This window comes from Camelus bactrianus, chromosome 33 (genome assembly GCF_048773025.1).
Source record: "Camelus bactrianus isolate YW-2024 breed Bactrian camel chromosome 33, ASM4877302v1, whole genome shotgun sequence".
Classification (NCBI taxonomy): domain Eukaryota; kingdom Metazoa; phylum Chordata; class Mammalia; order Artiodactyla; family Camelidae; genus Camelus; species Camelus bactrianus.
In genome coordinates, this window is record NC_133571.1 from 12,447,527 (window position 1) to 12,470,247 (window position 22,721).

At 39.5% G+C, this 22,721-nt stretch overlaps 1 protein-coding gene across 6 annotated transcripts in view; it reads right to left on the reverse strand.

Annotated features, from left to right (window-relative positions):
* SIK3 (SIK family kinase 3) overlaps positions 1-22,721 on the reverse strand; it is a 212,262-nt gene that overhangs the window by 46,120 nt on the left and 143,421 nt on the right. For all 6 annotated transcript variants that reach the window (XR_012503809.1, XM_074356962.1, XM_074356960.1 and 3 more), the window contains 2 exons: positions 4,619-4,743; positions 3,946-4,069 (listed from right to left, as the gene is read on the reverse strand). Coding sequence is in view for 5 of the 6 variants with exons in the window: in XM_074356962.1 (XP_074213063.1) it covers positions 3,946-4,069; positions 4,619-4,743 (249 nt within the window). In the remaining variant the exon portion in view is untranslated. The remainder of the gene's footprint in view (positions 1-3,945; positions 4,070-4,618; positions 4,744-22,721) is intronic.

Here is a 22,721-nt window from a genome sequence, read left to right on the forward strand (position 1 = left end):
TTTCACACCTATTGGAAACAAAAATCCAAAGCACCGACAACACCAAATGCTGACAAAGATGTGGAGCAACAGGTACTCTCACTCATTGCTGGTGGAAATGCAAAATGGTTCAGCCACTTTGTAAGATAGCTTGGCTGTTTCTTACGAAACTAAACATACTCTTACCATACAATCCAGCAATCATGCTCCTTGGTATTTACTCAAATCAGTTAAAAACTTCTGTCTACACAAACAATAGCTACCCACACATGGATGTTTATAGCAGCTTTATTCATAACTGCCAAAACTTGGAAGCAACCAAGATGTTCATCAGCAGGTGAATGGATAAATAAACTGTGGTACATCCAGACAATGGAATATTATTCAGCATTAAAAAGATGTAAGACATTAATGTAAAAAAAAGACGTAAAGGAACCTTATATGCACATCACTAAGTGAAAGAAGCCAATCTGAAAAGGCTGCGTACTGTATGATTCCAACTACATGACGTTCTGGAAAAGACAGAACTGTGGACACAGTAAAATGACTGCTGGCTGTCAGAGTTAATGGGGAGGGAGGAATGAATAGGCACTGAGAATTCTTACGGCAGTGAAACTGCTCTGTATGATACTATGATGGTGGACACATGTCATTATATATTTGTACAATACCAAGAATAAGCCCTAATGCAGACTATGGACTTCAGATGCTAATCTAATGTAGTGTTGATGCAGGCTGACCGATTATAACAAATGTTCTGCTTTGGTGCAGGATACTGACAGAGGAGGCAGCTCTGTGTGAGGGAGTTGGGAGTATATGGGAGTTCTCAGTACTTTCTGCTTAATTTTGCTATGAACCCAAAACTGCTCTAAAAATAAAGCTTATTTAAAAAAAAGAAAGATAGGAGTCGTACATTTTTAGCATTTAGCACTAAATATTGCTGCTCAGTCATTAAGATAAAGACCAAGGATGTCCAGCAGATGATGACAAGATCACTGGTGACTCTGGCCAGAGCAATCTACTAGACCTCTTCTCTGCTTCCTTTCAGAGTAAAATTGGAAAAAGTTGTGTCTATTTCCTTTCTCCATTTCCCTTCTGTTCCTTTTTGGTTGTCTCCCCATGAATTAGGTTTTTGCTCCTGCTCCTCCACCAAAACTGTACTTCGAGATTATCAGTGAGCTCCAAATTTCCAAATCCGACATTCAGTTCTGTCTGGCTGTTAGCGTAACTGATGCCATCCTGGGTCTGTTCAGTTCCTCCTGTCCTTCCACTGACCCTACCTCGGACTGTACCATGTCGAGGGCTCTGTAGTTAACAGACACTGTTTATGATCATTAGGTCCAGGTGGCCTCTATGCTCTGGCAGATTGCAAACAACAATAAAGACCTTCACTGACATATTCCTGGTGCCCACGAGACTAGTTACCCATTCACAAATCTTGACTTAGGAATGCACTTCCTGTTTCCAAGCACATACCTTCATACCCTTAGGTTAACTATAAAACTGTCCCCTTGGCAGTGTGGGGTACAGCTGTGAATGCCTCTGGATCACTGTCTGCTCGATCCTACCCTGTGAGTAAGTTTCCCTGCAGTAAGCTTACCCACTGGTCATATGGAGCTGCCTGCCTTGTTTTTCGGTCTCAAGATGCCTTCTCAGTTCGGTGGGCACCTTTCATGCCCTCTGTCCTCCAGCAAGTTCTCAGTTGTCTTATCTGACCGGTCAGCAGCACTCCACACAGTTCATTTCTTCCTCCTTGAAACATTTTCTTCACTTGTTTTCCAGGACAGCAGACTCTCTGGCTTACCTTCCCAGCCATTTCTATGCTGATCCCCCTTCATATTTCCTGATCTCTGAATATCGTGTGTCCCAGAGTTAATCCTTCGACCTCTTGTCTTCTCTATAATCACAGCCTAAAAAGAGATCTTATCTCATAGCTTTAAATTTCATCCATACACTGATCGTTCCCAAATGGACATCCCTAGCCCATAACTCCCAGCTAAGGTACAATCCTATAGTCAACTGCCCACACAAGATCTCAACCTAGACGTCCAATGGGCATCTCAGACTAACACAGCTGAAACATCTCTCCAAAATGTAAGGATTCTTCCCTAGCCATCCCCATCTCTGTTAGCAGCAATTTCTCCTTCCAGCTGCTCAAGCCCAAAACCCTGCAGTCACCTTTAATTACTCTCTTTCTCTCACATTTAATCCAACATAAATGCTGTTGGAGCCAGACTGCCTAGGTTCAAATTCCAGTTTAGTCACTTAGTAGCTGTGTTATCTTGGGAAAACTGCTAAACGTCTCCCGGCTTCGGTTTTATCACCTATAAAATGGGGATCATGGTCTCATGTATCTTACGGGGTTGTTAAAATAATTAAATGAGTTAATGCTTGCAAAATGCTTGGAACGGTGACTGCCACACAGCAGGTACTATCTCTTGAATCGGACTGCTTCTTACCGTCCCCACCTCCACACCCCAGTCTGGGAACTACACACCAACATCTCTCATCTGGATTATTGCAAAACTCCTCCTAACTGGTCTCCCTCTTTCAGCCCTTGAACCTTTCACCCAACAGCACTGCCAAGATGATTTTATTTTTAAACAAAAGTCACCGTAAAATTCTTTCGATATTTTTGTATGGTAGAAAATTGTCATGATAAAAGTTAGAACAAAAAGAAAAGTCAGATAATGTCACTCCTCTGTTGAAATCCTCCAATCCTTTGCAATTCACTCAGACTGTAAACCAAGGTCTCGTCTCTGACTGGGTCCTTGAAGTGAGTGCGCTCTGGTTCCCCTGACCTCATCTCTCCTGTCCCCTCACTCATTCTTTTCTAGCTTGGAGGTTTCCATCCTGTTCCTGTAACACACAAGCATGCTCCCTCCCTGGGGCGCCTGCACTCGATTGTCCCTCTGCCTGGAAAGTTCTTCCCTACACAGCACAGCTTCCGCCCTCACCTTCTTTAAGTCTTTGCTGAAATGTCGATTTCTCAACTGAAGGGGTTCGCTGAAATACCTTATAACCTCCCACCCACCATCCCTAAACCCACCTCTTTATTTTATCTTTCTTCTAAAATGCAAGTTTAGAAATAAAATTTCTAAAATTTATTCTAAATGCCATTCCCATTTATTCTAAAATGCAATTCCCATGTGCTTATACTGTGTTGCCAACCCAGTGGACATACATTCTGTACACTGTTCCTTAAACTGAAAAATATGATTAAGCAAAACTAAACAGGTGGCTTACAGCATTGTCTTCAAAACTGTCTTTTCTAATGGGCGTGAAAACGGACGGTGATGAAATACTGTAGACTCTGGCTGTCTGGTGTCTGTTTTCAGTGTTAAATTCTTCCAAGAGCTACCTACCCTACTGCCCACTCATTTAAAAAGTATTTCTTTATTTGAGTCTGGGGACGACTGTCACAGAAGCAGGAACTGTAGCAGCAGCAAGACTAAGATGCCAGCCTGCTTTATCCTTGGCATCTGACTGCCGCATCTCAATGGGACCCCAGTAAACGGAAAGATTAGCCTGAGAAAGGGTGGGAGGTGGGGTGAAGCCGGGGTGAAACAGGAATACCCACTGCCCTGCTACCACGTGATGGGTCTATTAACCCCACAGACTTGGTTTAATGCAGTCCTCATAGTAGCAGCCCTCACAAAACTGTCACCACTTACCCAAGAGGAAACTAAAGCTCAGACAGACTTAGCAACCTGCCACACAACACTAGGAGCTCTGTGCAGAGCCCAGAGCCAAACTCGGGCAAACTCAGGCAGGGCCACCCGATGCCAAAGCCTAGACTCTCTGTTCCCAGAGAACCTTGCCTCCGGAGACGTCAATTCAGCAAACTGGAGCTAAGCAAGTTTGTTAAACTGGCCACTTATACTCCGTCACTCAATTCCTGGGATAACTTCGCATGTCTGACTCTCCGTGAACCCAGTCATAGCTGTGTGCTGGCAACTCCCTTACCTGTGGACATAAAAAACGGGATGCGGAACTTCCCACTCAACACCCGGGCCCGCAGGTTCTGCAGCGTGCTCCCGTCAAACGGCAGGGCACCACACACTAGCACGTAGAGGACGACTCCAAGGCTCTGCACCCCAGACAGAGAGCAGTACAATTAATCACATCAGCGCAAACAGAAGAGGACATTATAGTGTGTGTATGAAGACGACGGTGAGTCATGCACGAGATAATGCAACAAACGTTTTCTTCTTTTTTTATGAGAAATAATATGGGGCACTGTCAAGGTCAATCATCTGTAGAATAGTTAGCATTCTCCTTTGCCTCCAGACATTAATTTTAGGTAACATATCTAGAATTTCTCTCAGTACCCATCCTAAGGAGAAGGCAAGTGGCAACAACAGAAAGAATCTCTGCTCTTGGCAAGGGCACCCATCCAAGCTTGCCTTGGGGATTTTATTTTATTTTATTATTTTTTTTTTTTTTTTGCAGATGCAAAGGGGGAGGTTGAAATCTGTGGCTCAGTCCGTAAGATGAATGCTGGAGGAAAGTCTCAAAGCACTGGGAATTCAAAGAACAGGTGATCAAAAAAAATCTCAATTCTCGTGCAGCATTGTGTGTTGTCCAGGCTGAGGACAGCTGTCATCAATCAAGGGTGTAAGAGAAGGCAGTTACGTACCCAGATGTCCACTTTGGGCCCGTCATACTCCTTTCCTTCAAAGAGTTCAGGTGCAGCGTAGGGAGGGCTGCCACACCAGGTCTTCAGCAGCTGCCCAGGAGTGAAGAGGTTACTGAAGCCAAAATCTAGAAAGGCAAATGGACATAGTTCATGGTATCTTTACCCAGTGAGTACTCATTTCTAGTCACTGGAATAAAGGTTGTGGATCACTGAGTTTGACTATCAAACACGAAAAGAGAACCTTTAGAAATGACGTAACCAGCCACTTAAAATAATAGTGAAAGAGAAACGATGGACTGGAATGTAAAAGATACCTGATTAACTGAAAGTAAACGTGATTGGTTTATGTCGGCAAAACCAGCACCGTCCCCTTCACGAACCCGGACTGAGTGAGGTGAGTGGTACTTATTCCTTTAAGAACAAAAATGAAACTGGACGTTGACTGATGTTAAGACCACATCAGAATCATTAAAATGTGTAAGTCTACTCAACTGGACCCAGGATTTTCAGATTATTTTTTACTTCCTACGACAAACACATGTCTGATCACCTGAGACACAGTGACTTTAAAAATCAGACAAAGTGACTTTATTATCATCAGGGTAGCTTTCAAAATAAAGGCTATGCAACTTAGTTACAGTTGAACCAAGAACCGTTTACATTTTAGCTTTAAATTGTTTTGCCTTTAAATTCCCCCCTTCCCCTCTCCCCGTCCCACTGTGTGAAGATAGAGTAGATGGGGGATAGGAAGGGTGAGGAATACTAAGAGAATGACCAAGGATGGCAGGCCAAAGGATAGTCTCACAGACTCAGAAATGCTTTTATGCGCATAAATCTTTACATGAACAGTGTGCATGACTGACAGGCTGGAACTCCCTCCTGCCCCAGGCCCACCACGTTCCCACAGTCACAGCACCTGAAGACACTGAGCACCTGCCTCCCGGCCAAACTCTCCCCCTTTCCTAGTTTTACTCTCACTGACAACTCCGTCTCCTTCTGCTATATGATTATCTCCTTCTTACCTTCTCCAGAAGGTGTTTTCTAGCAAGGCACGTGCTGACCTTGACCTGTATTTTCTCAGGGCTAGCTCTTCTGGCCCCACAGCGTTCACTATCACTTGTTTGGTGATAAGTCTCCAAACTTACGTCTCGGGCCCCAGTACCACTCTTAAGTTTCTGATGTGAACTTCCAATACTTGCCTGAGAAGAAACATCTCAACGTTTTCCAAAATCAAATCTGCTCGTCCAGTGATGTTCCCATGTTCGTTAATGGCATTACCGCCCCATTACTAGGAGCACTGGAATCTCTGTTCCTCTCTTCCTGTCATTTCCATTTCAAACTGGTGGTCCGACTTCCAGTGCCTAAGCGTGTCTTGAACTCGTCTCCTTCTTTCCATTGCCATTCCTACCATCTCAGTTCACACTCTTATTACCTCTAACCCAGACTGATGCTCCTGCTTCCCAACTATTTCACTTCCCTCTCAGCCACCCTCTTGGAGCACAGCAAACATTCCACCAATCACATCGTGCTGCCTCCTCAATCGGAAACATTGGTGGCTCCCTTCCACTTACAGAAGAGTCTAGTTCTCTTAGCATTGTCATTTAAGGTCCTTCACAACCCAGGGCCACCCTACCTTTCCAACTCATCCTGGCCATTCCAGCATTACTAGACTAGTCACATCCTGTGTTTACATGCCTTTCTTAGGCTATTTCCTCTCTGTGCCAAGCCTTTTCCTTTCCTTTCCACATTGGAAATATCACCCATTTTCAAGGTCCCGTCAAATATTACTTCCTGCATGAAGCCTTAACTGACTGCCACCACAAAGCACCACGTCAGTGGCTTCCTCCTCTGTGCTTCCACGGCCCTTTGTTTATACCTCTACAACCCAATGACAACTCTGCTTTATTTTACCCTTAGTTGTATTATGTGTTTCTATCCTCCGATAGTTAGTAAATGGGAGGGATTATTTATCTTAGTCACCACACAGTGTTTTCACACATAGCAGGGACTCACGAAAGGGTCACTAAATTCAACTGCAATCAAGTCACAATAAAATCACTGTGCCAGTCCTGTCACCTCTGGGCTCCTGGAGCCTTTTCATACTGACTGGCAGCCAGCCAGCTCCTAGAGCCTCCACCTCCTAGCCATCCCTCCTAAGGTTTAAAAAAACTGAACGATCAGGAGGGGCTCAGGTTGGGGCCATCATTAGAATCACTGTAGCTGCTCCAGCGAGAAATCAAACACTCTCATTCATCAACGCAAAATAAATGCCTCTTCTGCCAAGTCCCCTAGATCTCCTATAGGAAATCTGCTCTACCTTCTTCGCACTCATTTATTACTTCATATTTCTCTTTTATTTTGGTTATTTCCATATACAAATATCCTATTCTTTTAGCACTTTAAAAACGCCCTATCTCTCTAGTAGTAAAATATCCCCTTTCTAGTTCCTTAAGAAAAACTTATTCATCTCTGACTCTCCCACATTACCCAGCATACTGTTCAACAAGTGTTGACTATGAATGCAACTGCAATTAAAGCCCTACCAATTAACCCACAACTTTTGAAACTCAATAATTTTAATTTATAAGTTAAAGCCTGCATGCACTGAAACCTGTTTTTCTTAAGAGATTTGGGGATAGGGTGCTAAAAATCCCAACAAATGAGATTCAGCAGAGTAGGTATCTTTGGGAAGAATCTAGAAAATGGACCCATAATATATTTTTCAATTGGTTGGCAGAGACCTTCACCGGGTCTTTTCCCACGACTGGCCCTCCTCTGCACAGACGGCTGATGGAATCCGTGATGACTGAGTGACTCTGTCGTTGGTGTGATGGGACAGCAAAGTCCAGAAGACAGAGTCATGGAGTATTCTGTTTGTGTTTTGAATGGAGAATGCGACAGGGCAAGCAGTGAATTAAAACCACTTGATTTTATAACTTCCTCCTAAAGCAGCTTAAAGTATATAGGAAATTTCTCACTTTGAACCATGAATGCTCTATCTACAGTTAGCAACCTGTCTACCCTTTTAGTCTGCCGGGGAGGGGAAGGCACAGACTTAATGGCACAAGCTTGCTTATTTTATCTACCAAACGGGAAATCTTTACAAGGGAAATGATATGAAAGGAAGCCATCTTCAGCGATGGCTACAGTCCTGGGTTGCTATTAGGTGTTTATATGAGAAATGAGTGAAGAATGAACGATGTGACTAGGGCCTGACATCTAGGGAGGGCCACGTCGCGGGAAGCACCTGCTTCCTCAACATGTTACAGACAAACAGCTGGCTCCAACAGCCAGACCCAGTGATGGGCAGCAAGGTTTCAGTAGGATTCAACAACAAACCCCCCCACCTGCCAGCTCCTATCTTCTGTTACAGAGCAAGCAAAAATCCCCTAACCTTGTAAACCTGGCAAGGGGTCTCCTACAACCATTCCAAGTATTACTCTTTCTTCTAACGATAAGGTGTTACACATGTAAGCAAAATCTGCTTCTCCCTGCTTGCTGTGACACTTTCCTTCCATGAAAACCAGCTTCCTCCGATTAATGGCCCTGGGGTATCTCAATTCATTCTTTAATGTACAAAACCTAACAGAATCTGATCCACGCCCCCTCTTCAGCACACACATTCCTCTAAGTTCAGTTTCACGGAAAGCAGGCTGCTGTCTTGTCTTCATGACTAGTGCCTCTTCACAAGTACTTCACACTCATCTTCAAGATTGCTGTGCAACTTGTAAGTTAAAATCCTGGCTAGTTCACAGTCCATTCAGCTATAACATGTTTTCTGAAAATTCAAATGACTGATGTGAGAGAATCCTCAAATTATTGACATGTACTAAATCTGGAACTCACTCGGAAAGTTTAGTTCCTTCTAATCACCACTTCAGGGACTGAGTAACTGGGAAGGGAAGGACCCCTCCTCCATTCTCTCAGCTGCTTACCTTCAGGGACATTTTGCTACACATTTTAAGAAGACTGGAAGGAAAAAATTAGAGCAGTTAAAATTCAAACTAGTCTTTTTTGGGTTTTGTTGGTAGCTGAGGGAAGTACTGAGGGAATACTGCTGGGATGTGGAGGTGTGAGGGTACGTGGGTAACAGACAAGACATGGGACAGAATTACTGAGATTTTTGTTGGTTTTTAGTTATCTACACCTACAGACAACTGAAAAAACTGCACGATGACCCAAATTGGAAGGGAAAATTCTCATGACAAATTTAAAGCGATGTTTAAGAAAGAATGAAGAATTCTTGCTGGTTTGGATCAGAAATGTCAAAGAAGCAGAGAAAGAACAGCTTTTAGAACTTAAGTTTGGTCAGTTCCCTTGAACCTAGGAAAGCCTCGTTCCATTCAGTGGAATGGACTTGCTCGTCTTATTTTGGCTCAGCAGCTCTACTAAGGCTTCCTACTCTTAATGTCTCTTTCACTGTCTCCAAATAGGTTCTTCCACTTCCTTCACTCATGTATTTAACATTGATTTCTGGAACCCTCCCAACTGGCAAAGCATTGGTATTGGTTGGTGCCTACAAAAGTGTCAAAGGCAGAAAAGAGCTGTTCCTATGGAAGGGCCCTAAAGGAAGCAGAACTGAAGGTGAGTGGCTGGGATCTGCAGAAGCAGAGAGGCAACACGCACGGGGCGTTCAGAGTGGTGGTTGGGGAAAAGCAGAGCAAAGGCAGATCACCCAGAACTAGTGTGCTAAGTTGAGACAACAGTAAAGAAACTGTCCTGAGTGTGATACAGGGCCCACAGAGAACATGGCAAGAAGTAACATTACAGCAGCATCAGGTCAGACAAAATGATAGAACGAGGACCTTAGATTCCATCCTGTGGGCTCTGTTTTTCTTTCTTTCCTTTTCTTCTATTTCCCCCAAACTTAAATTTTTTTATTAGAGTTCAGATACAAGGAATTTGATTATGAATTAATTATAATCTTTGGTTCCTGGAGTATTCTCACCACTGCTCCACACGTGGCCTGCTTTTATTCAGATTCCTTGGTTATTATATTCTACTGTTTTTCATTTTATTCCTGACTGCCAACCCTTTGCCCTGCTTATGGAATTCCCAAGGGCGTACAGGGCTGGAGACACACTGTGTCCCTACAAGTTTCTTTAAAACCACTGCACTGAAGAGAGAAGCAGGCACTGTACATCACTGGGACGAAGAGGAATTTCTCAATGAGTGGCATAGGTGCATCTGATTTTTCCATACGGTAAAAACTTAAATAAAACATTGTCCTCACATATCCTAAAATCAGTTCCAGGTGGGTCACAGACTTAATGTAAAAGGTAAAACTACAAAGTTTTTTTTTTTTTGAATAAGATAATAAAGGAGACTATCTTTGTAGCCTCAGGAGAACGGAAGGATTTCTTAAGCGAGAAACAAAAAGCATAAATCATTAAGTAAGAGGTGGTAAATTTGGTTACATTAAAATTATACTAAAATGTCTATTCATTGAATGGCATTTTAAAGAGCGTGAAATTCCCACAAAACGAGAGAAGCTATTTGTAACACATAAAACAAAAGACACTTACTTATTATTGAAACAAAAATTCCTATAAATCAGCAAGGCAGACAACACAATAGAAAAACGGGCGAAAGACTCACATAAGCAGGCACTTCACAAAAAAGGCCAAAAGATAAGAAAAGGAGTTCAATCTCATTATTAAAGATAAAAATTAAAAGCCACAATGAGATAACCATTATACACTCACCAGATGACAAAAATTACAAAGTGTAGTAACACCCAGCACTGGTGAGGACATGCAGGAACAGGAGCCCTTACGGCATGTGCGACACACCACTTTGGGGTTACAAAAGTAAACTCTGAAAACAGACACACAGTACAGCCTAGCGACTTCACTCCTGGGTTCACACTCTTAAATGTGTAAGAATGCACATTAATGTTCTTTGCAATTTTAGTAAGAGCTCCAAACTAAAAACAATCTAAATATCCACCAATAGATAACATGGAAAAACACCTTGTGGTATAGCTCTGTCGTGGACTACTACTCAGAAATTAAAGTGAATAAATCACGGCTACACAAACATGGATAAATCTTGCGAACAGTGCTCTGTGAAATAAAACAATATATTCAGTATGATTCCATTCACCTGGAGTTCAAAAACAAGCCAACTACATTAAAGATGGGCTCGTTGCACATTATAGTCAATATAAATGGCATCTCTTAGAACAAAACTCCTGAGAGATGCATTACAAAGGTGGTAAAATTAAGTAAAAAGAAAAAACTATCAAGTGAAGCAAGTAAGTGATTAACATGAAAATCAAGACAGTGATCACCTCTTGGGGGAAAGATGTTGCTGTGATGGGGGATGCAGTCTGGGCTCATGGAATTATCTATTTCTTTATCTAAATGGTAATTTGCACAGATGTTTGCTTTACAGTGATGCATTAAAGCGTACATACATGGTTAATGCACATTTCTGTCTACATACATAATATTTCATAATAAGAGAAGGAAAAAAGAGAAAGGAATAGGATTCTTTTTCTCCCCTACTTCTATTTCTTGCCGTTTGGGGCCATTTCACTGGACTCTAAGCTCCATTATCATCAGGGCTCAGGAGGGCAGGGATCAGGCTATTTTTCTCACCACTAATTTTTTCTGCTGCCTAGAACAGTGCCTGGCAGAAGAGAAGGCGCTCATTAAATATCTTACAAATGACTCATTGATTAACTAAGAACAGAGAGGGAGGGAGGAAAAGAGAGAAGTGTTAAAAAGGAAATAAACGTATGAGAACTCAGAGCAGCCCTTAGAACAGCTAAAAGGGTAGGAACTAGGAGTTGCTTGCTGAAACAGGAATCCCATGAAGTTTTTGTTGAAAACAGCAACAATAATATAAGAAGAACAGCAAACTGTGAAGACTTGAAATGTAATGATAAAGTTTACAGTTGTAGTTCAAAAAATTTTTTTAAGTTAATATTTTAATGATACATAGAACCACTGTCATAATATCATAGCAATTAGGTATAAATGATAAGCAATTCACATCATTAAAAATATTGATATTAGCGTTATACTAATAAAACAACTATTTCTCAATAATTCATATTAAATAACTCATGTTAAATGATGAAGGTAGCATACATTATGTTATGGTCTGAATGCATGCTCCCAAATTCACATGTTGAAATCTTAATCCCCAGTGTGATGGTATTAGGAGGTGGGACTTTTGTCAGTAGATTAGGTCATGAGGGTGGAGCCCTCACAAATGGGATTAGTGTCTTATAAAGGAGACTCCAGAGAGATCCGTTGGCCCTGCCACCACGTGAGGACACAGGGCACAGGCCCTAGCTATGAACCAGGAAGAGGGCCCTCAGCAGAAGGTGACCATGATGGTGCCTTGAGCTTGGACCGCCCAGCCTCCAGAACGGTAAGCAATAAATTTCTGTTGCTTATAAGCCACTCAGTCTATCCTATTACTGCAGCCCGAATGGACTAAGACACAGTACTGATAAATAATTTAAACACTCATTTTTGTCTGTACTGTCACTGTCATCCCTAACTGAGCAAGAGCTGCTAACACTGCAGAGATTTAGATTTGCCTTCTTTTCCTTCAACATGTCCAACTTAAGGTAAAAAGGCTTGAGAAACTAGCAAATCAAAAGACATGGAGAGCCAGAAGAAAGGGGAGGGGGAAGAAAAAACCAAAATGGGATAGTAAAAAACGAAACAAAACAAACCTAGATAACAGAGTAAATCTAATTTTGGCAAATCTTTCTGATAAATAATCTGAACTCTCCCCTAACTTTAGAACATATTTTTTTTTTCTGATTATAGTTTTTTTCTCTTGGATATATTGTTTTTATTGAAGTATGGTCAGTTTATAATGTATCGATTTCTAGTGTACAGCATAATGTTTGTCATACATGAACACACATATAATCATTTTCATATTCTTTTTCACTGTAAGTTACTACAACATAATCTTATATAGTTTCCTGTACTATACAGTATGAACTTGTTTTTTCAGCGAGTGTGTGTGTGTGTGTATATATATATATATATATGTATCTGCAAATCTCGAGCTCCCAATTTATCCTTTCCTACCCCCACTTACCTTCCCCCAGTAACCATAAGTTAGTTTTCTATGTCTGTGAGTCTGTTTCTGTTTTATAAATAAATTTGTGTTTTTTTTTATATTCCACACATAAGTGATATCATATGGTATTTTTCTCTTTCTGGCTTACTTCACTTAGAATGACAATCTCCAGGTCCAGCCATGTTGCTGCAAATGGCATTATTTTATTATTTTCTTTTTTTTTAAAACATTTTTTATTGATTTATAATCATTTTACAATGTTGTGTCAAATTCCAGTGTAGAGCACAATTTTTCAGTTATACATGAACATATATATATTCATTGTCATATTTTTTCTCTGTGAGCTACCATAAGATCTTGTGTATATTTCCCTGTGCTTTACAGTATTATTTTATTATTTTCTATAGCTGAGTAGTATTCCATTGTATAGATATACCACAACTACTTTATCCAGTCACCTGTTCCATGTCTTGGCTATTGTAAATAGTGCTGCTATGAACACTGGGATGCATGTATCTTTCGAATTAAGGTTCCCTCTAGATATATGCCCAGGTGTGGGACTGCTGGATCATATGGTAAGTCTATTTTTAGTGTTTTGAGGAATTTCCATACTGTCTTCCATAATGGCTGCACCAAACTATAATCCCACCAACAGTGTAGGAAGGTTCCCTTCTCTCCAAACCCTCTCCAGCTTCTATCGTTTGTGGACTTTTGAATGATGGCCATTCTGACTGGTGTGAAGTGATACCTAATTGTAGTTTTGATTTGCATTTCTCTGCTAATTAGTGATAATGAGCAATTTTTTATGTGTCTATTACCCATTTGTTATGTCTTCACTGGAAAATTGCTTGTTTAGGTCTTCTGCCCATTTTTAGATTGGGTGGTTTGTTTTTTTTATTATTAAGCTGTATGAGCTGTTTATATATCCTGGAAGTTAAGCCCTTGTCAGTCTCTTTTGCAAATATTTTCTCCCATTCCATAGGTTGTTTTTTTGTTTTGCTTATGGGTTCCTTTGCTGTGCAAAAGCTTATATGTATAATTAGATCCCATTTGTTTATTTATTTTTAAATGTTTAATTTATTTTTGTGGGGGGAGGTAATTAGATTTGTTTGTTTGTTTAAATGGAGGTACTGGGAATTAAACCCAGGACCTTGTGCATGCTAAGCATGCACTCTAACCACTGAGCAATACCCTCTCCATCATTTGTTTATTTTTGCTTTTCTTTCTATTGCCTGGGTAGACTGCCCTAGGAAAACACTGCTAAGATTTATGTCAGATAATGTTTTGCCTATGTTTTCTTCTAAGAGGTTTATAGTGTCTTGTCTTCTGTTTAAGTCTTTAAGACACATTATAACTTTTTAACCTTTCAAATCCCATAAGAGGCCAGTGAATGGACAGAGCCTAAGCATTTCTCTACAACCTCAGGCACTTTGTATTCAGTCACTATCTTCTTTTAGCCTTCCGTGACTGTCATTCTAAGGAATACTCAAGTGCTGTCCTGCCGCAGTTCAGGTCAACCTAGGACCAGAATATAAGGAGGGTTCACAAGTGAAATAAACCACACCCTCGCAAGTTTCACTCACACGGCTCAGGATGAAGAGCTCTGGTGCAATACAAAGGAAAAAGCAGAAGAGGGGCCATGTCAATGTTAAGTAAAAAACAAGAACAACAGCAGCAACAAAAATAACATAGAAACTTACGGCAGAGAAGAGAATAGATACAGATTAAGTATACGTACTTCACGGTTCTGAAGTGCACCAATAATGTTGAAGGAGGGAGGGGGAAGTGAACAGAAACCCCTAACAGGAACGTCTGTGCTCTTACGACAATACGGGATAGAGTAAGTAAATGATGGTGTATCTACTTGATATGCAGTCATTAACAATGACTATATGGGAAAATACTTGACATAACATAAAGGATAAAAACTACATATAAATTATAATATAGTGTTTATTATTATGAAAAACATGCATGGAAAAAAAGAAATGCATTCAAAATGATAATGATAGTTTTGCAGGTGGGATTCCAGTTTGACTATTTAAAAATATTTTGTTGTTTAAATTTCCTATACTATGTTTATATTATTGCTTATTCTATATTAAAAAAAAATTTTTTACACGTAAAGACTTTTAAAATACCATGTTGAATAATAAGAACTAAGCCACTGAAAATTCTCAGGTACAAATACGACATGAAGATACTTTATATCCCTTACTCTTTATTTACAGGCAACAGGAGAATTTTATGACCTAGAGATTCAACATTAAAATGATGACTATCCTAAACAGTTACAGAAGAAAAGGGGGAAACGAGAAGGAACTGGTTACAGTGAACACTCACACCCGCATGATCGAAGCCGCATGGGTGGAGCTGTTCTCTTCATGTGGCCTATGGTCATTTATTTCTCCACTCATGAGTGGCTCCTAACATAATTTGTTAAGTCTCTTTTCCAATCCCCAACACCCTGGTTGGTTAGCATTTTTCCGCAGGCTGAAGTGGTATCTTATATCACTTTCTCTTAATACAGAGCAGCAGACTTTAATTTGAACCATATGTCTGTCTTCTAGGGATGGTTTAAATACCAGAGCTTTACTATCAATTTTGAAACTTGAAATTCTTTGCTCTAAGCAAGATCAGGAGCCAGGAGCTAGAAGGGCAGTATGTCTCTGCGGTAAGGGGAAAGAGGGAACGGATGGCATTAATTTAAAAATCAGGACAACTGCAACCGGAAATTTTCTTATTTGCCCCACCACCTCAGAGCAATACCCTTGACTTCTTTTTTGGCTGACCAGGGAGCATCCCAAAGCAGATGTAATAGATCAGGCACAGCCTGCAGCCAGTTCCAAATGTTCACACTGCCTGTGAAGGTAACACAGAAGGACAGCTACAAGTGAGCGCCAACCCCTCCAAGAGTAACTTGTGCTTCATTTCACGTTCTTGCTGTTAGAAGTAAACAGCTTGGAAGTAGGGGACAGAGGAAAAAAGTGAAGTGGGAAAATATTTCCCCTTATTTAGAAAACCTCGCCAGAAAATACCATGACAAGATCCTTCCTGTTTCAAAACCTGAAAGCTTCTGAGGACTGTACTCACAGTTAAGAGACAAAGACCAAGAATAGAAATGATTTTGGCCCTTGGTTAACTTCTCAATGGACTAATAAGTATGGGGTGGGGGCCACAAGCTGTCAGGTAGCCTTGCTGGAAATGACTTGAAGAACCAAAGATCAACACCTGTGAAAGAACACTTTTATAAACAGGATTTGGGTTGTCATATGGACTGTCAATATGGAACATGACACAGATAAGGAACTAATCTCACTTTCCTACACAATATTACTAGCCTAGAGATCGTGCGACCCAAAAGCTTTATTTGGACTTAAACAAGAGTCAACTGTGAGGCTCTCAGAACACTGGTAGTGACGAAGGATGCATTTCAAAGTTCCCAAGAGTCTCAACATTAGTTTACTCTTTAAAATGGGTCTTGGGAAGTCCTCAGTGTTTAGCAATCCCTCCAACCCCTGGCTGAACTTCCTAACTAGGAGCTAATAGAGAAGTAATGCCAAAAACTACTGACTCACAGCTTGAGCATTTATACACAAGAGGAATTCCTTCATGGGAAAATGAAAAAAAAAATCAAGTAATCAGCTTATTTGGGGAGGGCGGGGGGATTTGGTTTAGTTTAAGAAATCAGGGGAGGTCAGAATCAGAGGAGGGGAGAGGGTAATATTCAGCAGATTGGCAGAATTTATGTACCGTTTTGGTAGCGTGTTAGAGAGGTACTGTAGTACCATTTTGTTGCATTTCCTACTATTTCACCATATATGGGGCTCCTCCACACCCGTCACTTGACCTCAGTAATTTCCCGACCCTCCACAACTTCCTAGCACTACATATCTATATAGTATGATGACTCTTTCTGGGGAAAATGAAAGTTTAAAAACAAAAATGCCAAACCAGCATTATATTGATATTTTTCAACTAATGACTTACATATTTTCCCCCAAAGCTTTAAAATGCCTTAGCAGTCAGGATCACTGACCTCAGCTATTTTTAAATGAGGTAATAGGCCAAGCCCCTCTGCTCTCTTATAGATAGCACTACCCCCACCCTTCTCATGAAAAACAAAAAACTCTCCCCAACACAGGACCTTTCCATCAAACAGAGTAGATGTATACAGGAAAAGGTTGTTAATGAAACACTTTCTAAAAGACCAACAAACAATATTGACTAGAATTCCTGAAAATATTAATGCATACTAATGCATACCATTATAGTCATTATTCTAAATCATATCATTTAGAAAAATAAAAGTCCACTCAACCAGGTAAGTTTCTAACACTGATAGGTAAGCATACTACACAAATTTTTCGTGTGCCTTTTATAGACCATGATGAATCAAAGTCTCCTTAAAGTCGCAAAAGAAACTAAAGACACCAAATGGAAATATACTATGTAGGTATAATAACAATATTTTCCAAATTAAAAATCAAGGCATATGGTCTGATAAGCAGAAGGCTACTTTTGGAGAAAAGAAAGTATGACTACATATCAGAAGTTCTAAGTTGAAACTAGAACTAGTTGAAACTAGTAGAAACTAAGAGCAGGAAAGAAAATACCCTCTTAGGTTAAAGTTAATAGAATAAAGAACTCAACCGTGAGGAAACATCTGAAAAGGAACCCACCTAAAAGGTAGTGTATAAACGTAATAGGAGTAGGTACTCCCCAAGTTTTTGAGGGACCACTAATGCACAGAGGGGCACACATGGTCCTTGCCCCCAAGGAGCAGATTAATTTGGGGGGGTACACATGACACAATCACAATCGAACTATATAATTATACTCATAAATTGGGTTTTAGGCAAAAGGTTAGGGGCAATTGGTATATAATAGAGAAGAAGGGTTTTCCTGAAAAAGAATCTATTAAAAGTTCAGGGAATCTCCTAAGCTGATAAAAAAAAAAATCAAGGTCATATTCAGACTACAATGTAAAGATAACTATAACCTACTTAATTTTACAGGTATCCAGTATCTTTCAACTTTTCTGACTCAACAAACTTCTTTCAAAGGAATATATTATCTTAACCCCGCAGGAAGGAAAATTTTTAATTATTTGCCATTTTTGTATGATTTATGATAAAGATGTAACTTTAAGTAAAATACTTTATTTTATATCAGTACATCATTAAAATTGACTTAAAAGTTCATTATAAATAATATTTATATTTATCAACAAAATAAAAAGGCAACCTACTGAATAGGAGAAAACACTTGCAAATTATATATCTGAAAAGGGGTTAACATCCAAAATGTAAAAAGAACTCATACAACTCAACAGCAAAAAAACAACCAATTTCACTTTTTAAATGGAATGGGCAGAAGATCTGAATAGATTATTTTTTCCAAAGACATACAGAAGGCTAACAGGTATACGAAAAGATGTTCAATATCACCAATCATCAGGGAAATGCATATCAAAACCACAATGAGATATCACCTCACACTTGTTAGAATGGCTATTACCAAAAATACAAGAAATAACAAGTGTTGAGGATGTGGAGAAAAGGGAACTCTTACGCACTGTCGGTAGGAATGTAAATTGGTACAGTCAATATAAGACAGTATAGAGGTTCCCCAAAGATTTTAAAATGGAACTACCATATAATCCAGCAATTCCACTCCTGGGTGTATATCCAATGGAAATAAAAACAGGTATCAAAGGGATATCTGCATTCCCATGATCATCACAGCATTTTTCACAATAGCCAAGATATGGAAACAAAAGTGTCCACTGATAGATGAATGGATTTTTAAATGTGGTATATATACACACAATGGAGTATTACTCAGTCATAAAAAAGAATAAAATCTTGCCATTTTTGACAACATGGATGGAACTTGAGGGCATTATGTTAAATGAAAGAAGTCGAACAGAGAAAGACAAATACTGTATGTTATCACTTACGTGTGGAATCTTAAAAACAAACAAACCAACCAAGCTCACAGATACAGAGAAACAGACTGGTGTTTGCCAGAGTAGGGGGTGTGGGGTGGGTGAAATAGGCAATGTTGGTCAAAAGGTGCAAACTTCCAGTTGTAAAATAAGTAACTCATGAGGATGCTGCATATAGCATGGTGACCATCGTTAATAATACTGTATTGTAAATTTGAAAGATGCTAAGAGAGTATATTTTAAAAGCCCTCATCATAAGGAAAAACAATTTTTCATAACTATGTATGGTGATGAATGTTAATTAGACTTATTGTGGTGATCATTTTGCAATACATACAAATATTGAGTCATTATGTTGTAGACCTGAAACTAACATAATGTTATAAGTCAAGTATACTTCAATTTTTTAAAAGTTCATTATAAACATCACTCAAGAAAAATTCATTTTTCCCCATTTTACAAGTGACATTATTTATGTAAGAAAAAGTATTAATTTAAAATTTATATATCATGTTTAGTTTGGGAGCTATGTATATATTGAGATTATAACATCCAAAATAGTCAAAAACTTTTATGACCTGGCACTTGGAATGCTTACATTTTTGAACCTAAAAACCAAACCTGTCTATCTAAATTATTTCCATGATTTGTTTTTACAATTTTTTTAAACTGAATTATAGTCAGTTTACAATGTTGTGTCAATTTCTGGTATACAGCATAATTTTTCAGTAATACATGCATATATATTTATTCATTTTCATATTCTTTTTCACCATGAGCCACTACACGATCTTGAATATATTTCCCTGTGCTATACAGTATAAGCTTGTTTATCTATTTTAAATATACCTGTCAGTATCTACAAATCTTGAACTCCCAGTTTCTCTCTCCACACCCACCTCCCCCCTGGCAACCACAAGTTTGTATTCTATGCTGTGATTTGTTTTTAAATGGTAAAATGGATAAGCAAGTTTTGTACTTCTTTGCAAATAATATACTATAAATGTGGATGGTCTTTATTTGCAATAAAGCAAAACAGATGTTATATGTGTGTGTATAAAAATTTTGGTTTTTGAAGACCTAGAAATATCTATAAAAGAACTGTGATCAAATGAAGACAATTCATGAATTTGTTAAGGTCTGTCTTAAAGTACTGTAGAATTATCATTTCTATCTTCGTTAACCAAATTAGAAAGTTTTTGGTGGGGGAGGGAGGTAATTACGTTTAGTTACTTATGTTTAGAGGAGGTACTGGGGATTGAACCCAGGACCTCATGCATGCTAAGCATGCGCTCTACCACTTGAGCTTTGCCCTCCTCTCCATCATTAACTAAATTTTTAACATAAGTGTTCCTTATGTTTATACTGTCCAATGTCCCACGTAAATTTAACAATACACAGTGAAAAACTGCATACTGGTCAACACTACCACAGTAACCAACCAGTTAACTGAGCAATAAATGCAACAGTTTAGTTACAAGCATACCTATTAGTTCACTACCAGGTAGACTCGCTTGATTTACTGTCAGAGGCTCTCAAACGATTCCATTTAAGGAGAGTGGGGAGATCTAACTCACTATTCCATTTATCTACTTACAATTATACCCCCAAAATGATCTGCAACTAATAGCAGTTAGTGAAGAGGAACTTAAAGTTGGGGAAGAAATTCTTGACTCTGTTTCTCAAACTGGTCTGTGTTTACATATTCTGGGCATAATGTTGCAGTACGCCAAGACTTACGGGAAACTGTAAGGTAAGTGAAATACACCTTCTTGGGACATCAATTTTTTTTTCTATATTAAATAAAATTGAATAATTTTAATACTAAGACAAATGTGGGTATGACATTAGAGGAATACAGAATGTTCATGAATTTAAAAATAAAGCATGTGACTAAAAAAGTGAGCCATTCAGACCATGTAACCTGTCCCCGACCCGCCCTCTCACCTTGTATGAGTTCATCGCCTCCGTGTTAGGAAAATCACAGTGAGAAAGTTTGAGAAGCAATGCTTCTGTACTGATAGCATAGCTGCTGTCAGTGAGGCCCTCTACACAGAAAACCGGTTTTGATCCTAGCAAGCACAAGCACTTCGCAGAATCAGCAAGACCTCACTTATAACCTAGAACCATGATTGACAAAAATCTGCTCATTTGAAAGGTTTTTTTTAACACCTTTAAGCTCATTTGAATTTGAATTTTAGAATTTTTTTCACAAATCAACTGTGTACCTGAAATGCCTTTTAAATGAAAGTACATTAGTTTTTCATTTGAAAAGCTTCAGTCTTAGGAATAGGATTCAGAAGAGAGAATTTTTCAAATTGCATTTTCCCAAAGGCCAATTAATGTTGTTTAGCACCTGCTAGTTGAGGGTCATTTACCATTTCAGGGTGAGGACACAGGTTGTGGCATTACGATTCCTAGGTTCTATAATGACCTAATTTTGGGAAAGTTCACATGGCCTCTCTAGGTCTCAGTTTACTACCTGTCAACCAGGGAGGTGTACTGAAAGATTACCTAAACAAAGGGCTTTAGGATCATGACATAAAATTTGGGACTGACATGAATATTGCATAACCACTTTTTGTGACCCAACAGGAACATTCTCCATCACCACACCGTGGAAGGAGTCTTAGAAATCCAAGGTTTCCAAACTCTTTTCCTATATGACTATATCTCAGTATATCTCTATTTGGGGTGAAAGGTCAATGCACTTATGAAACGTTTTAGTTTCTCGCTTTTAAAAAATGAAATAGTCTAGATCTCAACGCATAAAGGTCAAAAATTTCCACAGTACCTTAAATCCATGTACTGTGGAAATTCTTTCCAAAATACTGGCTTTGCTGTAGCTGAACTTCAGATCTTTGCTGTCTACTGATTGCCAACTAAAACAATAACACCGGAGTGGAAACTATCTCATGGAGACCATTCTGGGAGTCGACATTTAAGAGAAAAGTTTCCAACTTCCTTAGGTTTAAAAAAAAAAAAGTTTCCACAATTTTCAAAACATTCTCATAACGTCTGAGTATTTCAAATAACTTTGCTTCACGGAATAGGCCAGCACATTTAGGTTTTTTCTTAGGCAACCTTTTACAAATATAGAAATTTCTCTACTTAATCTTTGGGGATAAGAAGAAAATTACTTTCAAATAAGAGTGCATCAACCATCAAAATAAGACAACACCATTTTTCTTTAATAGCCTAACATAATCTATCAATAAGAAAATTTGATTTCTCAATTTCTAAACATATCTTTGACCAGAAGTTTCCTCTTTCTGGCCCAGATGTGTGACTGGTGATCCCATCCTGGAAGTTCTTCCACTGCTCCCATTTCTTGTATCTGCTGTTCTTTTCTTCCCACCTATGTCCACTACCACCACCTGTCTGCAGGGTTTACCAAATGGCAAATCAAATCACAGCCTTTTAGCTGGTCTTCCCAGTGCCTTCCTGCCCCTTCTCCCTACTCCCACCTTTTTTTTTTTTCTTATCCATCCTGAATCTGACTTATTAAGCCTGGTATTCAAACAATTTCACAACCTACCCCTCCTGCTTTCTCAGGCATGACTCCCCACTTGAGTCTTCCCTCCAGCCAAACTTTTTTGCAAATACGCTGCATGCCTTCCACTGCTGCTCTGGCTTCTCTAACTCTGCTTCACATTGTAAGCAAAATTCAAACCCCAAACCTGCACACTGTGCACAAGGCCCCACGTGAACTGGCCCTTGCCGGCCCTCTCCCCCTAGCCTTCCACTCTCACCTTATTCACCATCTCCAGCCACGCTAACCTTTCTCTTACCCCTCAAACATGGTCCATTCACCTCACTGAGGCGTCAGCACTGCTCTTCAGCTTGGCAGGCTCCAACTACGCTGGTTATCCTCCCATAAGTCATTCTGTCAGATTACTTGATTTTATCACTTCACAGCCCTTACGAGAGCCTATTTATGTGTTTCCTGTCTATCTTCCCTCATCAGAATGTTAGTTCCAACAGACTATTTTATCTGCTGCTGAATCCCCAGTGCCTTGGTCAGTGTCTGCACACAGCAGGTGCTTTATCAGCATTTGCCGAGTGACTTACACAATTGCAATTCTCTCCCCTACACCGATC